The sequence below is a fragment of the Meleagris gallopavo genome, chromosome 4 (genome assembly GCF_000146605.3).
Source record: "Meleagris gallopavo isolate NT-WF06-2002-E0010 breed Aviagen turkey brand Nicholas breeding stock chromosome 4, Turkey_5.1, whole genome shotgun sequence".
Lineage (NCBI taxonomy): Eukaryota > Metazoa > Chordata > Aves > Galliformes > Phasianidae > Meleagris > Meleagris gallopavo.
Genome location: NC_015014.2, coordinates 12,764,287 through 12,771,178, shown reverse-complemented (window position 1 = coordinate 12,771,178; position 6,892 = coordinate 12,764,287). Strand labels below are relative to the sequence as shown.

The 6,892-nt window shown below is 35.9% G+C and overlaps 1 protein-coding gene across 1 annotated transcript in view; it reads left to right on the top strand.

Annotated features, from left to right (window-relative positions):
* The window catches only part of LRBA (LPS responsive beige-like anchor protein), a 368,564-nt gene that overhangs the window by 35,033 nt on the left and 326,639 nt on the right, over positions 1–6,892 (top strand). The window contains 6 exon segments of the mRNA XM_010709547.3: positions 26–257; positions 388–488; positions 2,733–2,828; positions 5,231–5,352; positions 5,455–5,581; positions 6,652–6,771. Of these exon segments, the coding sequence (XP_010707849.2) occupies positions 26–257; positions 388–488; positions 2,733–2,828; positions 5,231–5,352; positions 5,455–5,581; positions 6,652–6,771 (798 nt within the window).

Sequence of the window (6,892 nt, the reverse complement as noted above, 5' to 3'; positions counted from 1 at the left end):
TTTTTTTTAATATTTTGTCTGAAAGCTTGTTGGAGGCCAATTTGACTTGGAAATGAACTTTATCATCCAAGAAGGAGAGGGCATTACCTGCATGGTAGAATTGCTGGATAAATGTGACATCTCCTGTCAGGCTGAGGTGTGGAGCATGTTTACAGCTATCTTGAAAAAAAGTATACGCAATCTACAAGCGTGCACAGAAGTGGGACTGGTTGAACAAGTGCTCAAGAGGATTGATAGAGCTGACAACATGATTGCAGGTATAGCTTCACCTAATATATGAGTCAAATTGTATTTTCGTTATGTAAAATCTCGTGGGAACACTTAATAATGAAATGACAGAAATTTGACATTGCATCTTAATAAGTAATTATATTGTTCTCCTTTCAGATCTCTTAGTGGATATGCTGGGTGTGTTGGCTAGCTACAACTTGACGGTTCGAGAGCTAAAGTTATTCTTCAGCAAGCTTCAAGGAGAAAAAGGGAGATGGGTAAAAGAAAATAAAGAGCAAAAGTCATTTGTAGTGTTGTTTGTATTTTTCCTAATGTTCCCGTGTTAAAAGACTGCTTGATAGCCTTTTATATATATGTGTGTGTGTGTGTGTGTGTGTGTGTGTTTGTGTGTATTTATAGATATATAAATTTACTAGGAAATGAAGGATGCCTACTGGTATTGTATCATTTTTGCTTAAATCTTTTTTACTTAAAAGCAATTAAACCTCTTAACATACATAGAGTAGTGTAGCAATGACATTAAATTTAACTTCTGGATTTATTGGCTGGATTGATCTTTTTGAGCAACTGGGGAAGGATATTGTAATTCTAAGCATGTGTTTACATACACATTTTTATTTTGGTAGTTCCAGTTGCTTGAAATTGAAGGATAAACAAACAAATTGTTTTTGGAAGATGAGAGATACAGATGGAAATCAATGGAAATTGTGTATATGTGCATATCAGTATTTTCATATTTTCACATTGTCTTTACCTGAAGGATTTTATCCAGTTAGGAAAGTTAGCATCTGTAGCAAAAATTGAAATGAAAATGAGTGCTGAGTGAAATGTTACGTTGCATGTTTTCTCCTGTTGTGCATGAACTAGAGAAACAGAAAAGGGTGCCCATTTACTGTTGAGAGCCTTCTTCCCTGAAGTAAAATTCTTTTGTTTAAATGCTAGCAGATACGCTTTCTGCCACAAAGCTTCTGTTTTGTTTTAGCCACCAATTGTTTTACGTATTTGGTTTTTTAATTCCATTTCTGTAATGTCTAAATACCTTGCTTTAGTGTAGGGAGATGTCAGATCGGTGTCTTTGTTTCTTTGAAATAATAAATATGTATTCAATATGCGAGACAATAATGTAGCAAATTTTAAAAAGAACTTGTGGAACAACTTGTTCACATCAAAAATACCCCGTGTAGGGTTTAAAATTAATAAGTGAACATACAGAATATATTCAACCATAGCTGAATTAAAGTTGTCTTTGTAACATTAACTTTTCATTTCCTGGCTCTCTGCTATTTGCATTTAATTTCCCTTTCTTTATTAAAGACTAAATATACAGGAATAGAAGAGGAAAATGCCACAAGTGCTTTGCTATGGTCTTGCTCAAGTCCATAAATCTTAAAATCAGCAGTGCTTTAAAGATACAAAGTATCAGGCTACAACACAAATTGCCAGGTTGAATTCTATGGTGCTGAAGACATCTGAACAGATCTCACTGTTTCCTTCTTCAATTTTTTAAATTCAGATTTATGAAACATTCTGTACCTGACTATAATTTTAGTGCATTTAAAATAACTTGTAATGGATCATGTAATGCTTAATTTTCAGAGTAGTTGCTTACAAGAAGGGAAAAAGAGCACCTCCAGAAAAAAGATGAGAAGCGGGTAGTAAAACTGTAGTTTGAAAATAGGTTTTCTGGAAAGCTGTGGAGTGGTAAAAGAAGACGCACAGAAGTATGTGACCAGTATGTGCTGGATTTCTGTTGTGAGCTCATACACGTGATTTGGGAATTTTAGTTGTTGAGTGTTACAATAGCATTAATGCAGAATTAGGATTGTGGTGGGGAAGTGTTCACACTAACTGAGCGTTCAGTTTAGGTACTATGTATTGCTCTTGAAACTTGAACCTTTCTCATGGACTTAAATGAAGAAGATCTCATAGACTTACATGTAGGAGAACATATAAACACAATATCTTTCATGTAGTGCATGACTGTAAACTTGATAGAAAGTCCTCGTCTGCTGTTCTTCCTTTTACCTGTCTTGCTTGTGCTGCCACGAGTTTCATGCAGCCGCAACCCAAAATTGCTCTGAGAATTGCATTGCATTTGTTTTTCCCTAACTAGTTTTCATCTGGGTCAGTTATTTATTCATTTATTTTTTACCTCGCTTCAAATCCACACAAATGGTAAAGCTGATGGGAATTGGCAAACAGTGATGGCACTCAGCATTCAGAGTCATTTGAGTTTATGCTGAATGACATGGACTGTGACTTTAGAATCCTTAATTTAGTTATCGCATTAATTGTCTTTCAGTGCACCTAGGCTAGTGAGTATCCATATCCATAATTCTCTATTAATGTTTACTGAAAATGTAGAGTATTTTAGCAGAGTGTTACTCAGTCATGTGCAAAGCTTGAAAATATGTCAAAACAAAATTTCTTTTTGTATGTAGGGTATTTTCTTTCATATGGATGTTTTATTTATTTCCAAATCTAAAAATTCTTTTTGACAGCCACCACATGCTGGGAAATTGTTGTCTGTGTTAAAACACATGCCTCAGAAGTATGGACCTGATGCCTTCTTCAACTTTCCAGGGAAAAGTGCTGCAGTATGTAGATATTTTAATTCCTTTGTTATTTTTACTACAACCATTGGCTGTTTTCACTCCTGTTTTTCTCTTAGCCCATCAGTCATTGTTACAGAAATAGTCTTAACAGAATTTTTTTCTCTATCTGTTACCTACATTGTGTGTAACTAAATAATGCTTGTAACAAATGTACGTAATGACTACGGAAGGACAAATAGCCATACATAAAGAATGGATATAAATGAACTCTTTGCCCATGCCCGGAGTAGTTGAGTTAAATCTTGTTGCCAGGATAATGTGAAGAAGGTCTGCTTTTCACTTCTTCATTCTGTGAGAATGGTGTTTGTTAATATACAGTATGTGTGGGCAATGCTTTACTCTTAGAAACCTTAGTCAGTGAAACTGCAATAAGTATGGCCGTACTTGGGCCATTTGTTATTTCTCTAGCAGTCAGTGTGAATATTGTGATATGTATAGCAATCATCTGATAAAATACAGATTGTAGACATGACATGTCTAGGTTAAATACTACTGAGGGAAGGTTAGATTTAGCGGTGGTTAGTCTCTTATGATAATGGTTCAGGTGTTTAGTAGGTAGTGTGTTTTTGTTGTTGTTTTCTTTCACCCTAAAAATCCGTTACTTTTCTGCTTTGATGTTTTAGCTTCTGTATAACTAAAGGTATTACGCAGGACACCTAATCTTGAAGTTGAACTTCACAGAATCACAGACTGGCCAGGGTTGGAAGGGACCTCAAGGATTATCTTGAGGATAATCCTTTGGCAGGATTACCCTGCCAAATGTAGGGCCACCAACCTCCCCATTTGATGCTAGACCAGGCTGCCCAGGGCCCCATCCAGTCTGGCCTTGAACACCTCTAGGGACGGGGCATCCCAGCCTCTCTGGGCAGCCTGTTCCAGCACCTCACCGTTTCCTCTGTAAAGAACTTCCCCCTGACATCCAGCCTAAATATTCACTCCCTCAACTTCAAACCATTTCCCCTTGTCCTGCAGTTCTCTACCCTTTCAAAGAGTTGACTCCCCTCCTGTTTGTAGGCTTCCTTTAGGTACTGAAAGGCTGCAGTGAGGTCACCCTGCAGCCTTCTTTTCTCCAGGCTGAACAAGCCCAGCTCCCTCAGCCTGTCATCGTAGGGGAGGTGCTCCAGTCCCCTGATCATCTTCATGGCTCTCCTCTGGACCCTCTCCAACAGCTCCCTGTCTTTCTTGTACTGTAACTTCACCAACTTGATGACATAATAACTTCTTATTTGAAGATTGAAAAACGCAGACTACTCGGGTTGTGCTGCTGTAGTTAAATTTATCACGTACAGCAGAAGTTGGCAGTAGACACGTTTTTTGTTCACTTGGGCTACTTATGTATTGTGCTTGTATTTAACTAATGATAATAGCATTGAATGCTTGAACTGTATGTGGTATTGGGGTGCTTCACTAACTGCAGTGGGAGCATTCTCACTGATTTTTAAAACCTGAAATCTTAGAAATTAAGTATTTGATATACTTCATAACCATTGTGATTTAAACCAAACGATAGTGCTACCAGGTCCTGAAAGTTGGGCTCAAAGAAATGAAATCTGATTAGTTGGCTGGTTTAGAGAAGGATTTATAGCATTTTATTTGGTTAGGGATAGCTAAATGGAGCGTGGGAGCATATTAAGATGTCTGGCAACACTCAAGTTCTTTGATGTTTTTTGTTCATTGGTATTGATCATCTGGAAAGCATCTTTGATCAGAGATTATGACAGTCTTAGTTGAACTGTGTATTGCAAGTCTTCAGAGGAACGTTTTAAAGTTAATTGTGATGTTAAAACAAACAAACAAAAATAAAAAATACACAACAAAACCCAGCTGTTTGAAACAAAGGTCTTAAAAGCATTTAAGCTACCTTTGATTCTGTGCTTAATACTGGGATTTTGCCTGGGGCTCATAAGACTGTCATCTACAAACTGGAAGCCACTAAACGTGAATTCAGGTGAAGAAAAAAAGGATCTGTTAAGTGAAGCATATATGCTTCTCTTTATATGGACAACTTCTTTTCATAACCAGTTATTTTCCTGACTGAGAAAATTATGTGAAAATAAATGTATAAATCTGATTATTCTTTTAGGCTGCCATAAACCTAAATCTTCTAAAGCTATATGCTGAAAAGTTTTTCTGTTGTATTACTTGCACTTAAGTAGTTGAATTTTGAAGCATGGGTTACTATTAGTAATATTATTTGAGATAATGATCAGTTTTAAAATATTTAGACTGAATTTTTAACAATGGAATACAAAAAATAGTTTACAGAAAAGCACAGAAGTTCAGCCAGATATTTTTGGTTGTACATTTGTATTCTGTATGCTATGGTGTATACTTGCAGTATTGTGATGTTGATATTTCTACATGAATCACTTCATTTTTTTCAGGCCATTGCCTTACCTCCTATAGCCAAGTGGCCCTATCAGAATGGATTTACTTTTCACACTTGGTTAAGAATGGATCCTGTAAACAATATCAATGTGGATAAGGATAAGCCATATTTATATTGGTGCGTATTAACGTAAAACTACGTTTCTGATGTTCAGTCATGAGTTGTTCAATGACTTTCACTGCCATCTGTGTACGTGCTGATTTTGTTTTCCCTTGTTAGTTTTCGAACGAACAAAGGACTTGGCTATTCTGCTCACTTTGTTGGTGGCTGCTTGATTGTAACGTCCATAAAATCAAAGGGAAAAGGTTTTCAGCACTGTGTAAAATTTGATTTCAAACCACAAAAGGTGAGTAAAAGCAGTAGAATAGTTCCATGAATTAGAGATATGTTCACACACTTGTGTGTAACTAGGATTTAGCAGGGTGCATATCTAACTAACTGATGTGTTTGTAGGAAATGTGTCTAAAAATGTGTATCCTGGAGGGGTTGGTCTCGCTGTTAATTATGTTCATCCATCGACAGAACACTCGCACTAGAACGAACAAAAATAAAACTGTGTTCTGAATTGATATTTCTTCTAAGTTTACTTAATGTATAAGAAAAAGCTAGAAAATGCAGTTTACCAGGGGTTTTATGAATTTGTGAAACTTAAAATTTCACGAAGAACTCTTAATACCTATATGTAGTTTCAGTGTTGCAAGACTTGAGACGTTTGTTTCTTCTTTCTTCTGTTTTTATACTTTGTTTCTTTTTGCTTCAGCCTTCCTCTTATTCAGAAGTGTTTTGCTCAAGCTTACCCATAGATTATTGCTTGATAGTCATTGTGGACAAATGCAGCTGTACTTTAGAAGCTGTGAATACTAACTCAAGTTTAATTTTTCTGATCAAGCCAGGGCAGTTACTAGAATTACCATTACAGGTTAGAGAATGACTGATTGGCATTTGAAACTGAATTATAATTCATGTTCATTGAAGTTTTCCACCAAATACTCTCCTTCTGTTTGATGCTTTATCTCCTTACGTGTAACAATTCAAATGTGGGTTAGTTGTATTTTTAATGTTTAAGACTTGCTTGCTTGTTGAGCAGTATTATGCTATATTCAAAATGTTCTCATTTTCAATTGCTAATGTTCCTGGAACAAGCGTAGTTCAACACTCATGAATTTTTTTTGTTTGGTTTGAGTTTTATGTTGTAAATATTTTCTAGGCTTCCATTTTCAATTAGGAGACTGTACTTTGACGTGGCTAAACAGGAAAACTCAGTAATGCTGTCATCTTTTCTACTTAAAATAAAACTTTCTATGTTAATATAATTCACAGACAGTGGAATTGATTGTAGTGTATTTCCTCTTCAGTGACTGTTCAAGCTACTTTAAGCCTCTGTAGAATGGTATCACTTGTTTTCTTTTTGCTTAGTGGTATATGGTTACTATTGTGCACATCTATAATCGCTGGAAGAATAGTGAACTTCGATGCTATGTGAATGGAGAACTGGCATCTTATGGAGAAATAACATGGTTTGTCAACACCAGTGACGTAAGTAAAGTCTGGAATTTCTCTATTCAACTCTATTTAATTTCTCTAGATGATCAACTGTAGATATTCCTTGCTGTTTTATTGCTCTTCTAAAAGTAAGCTTCTCTCATTTCATGTTTTT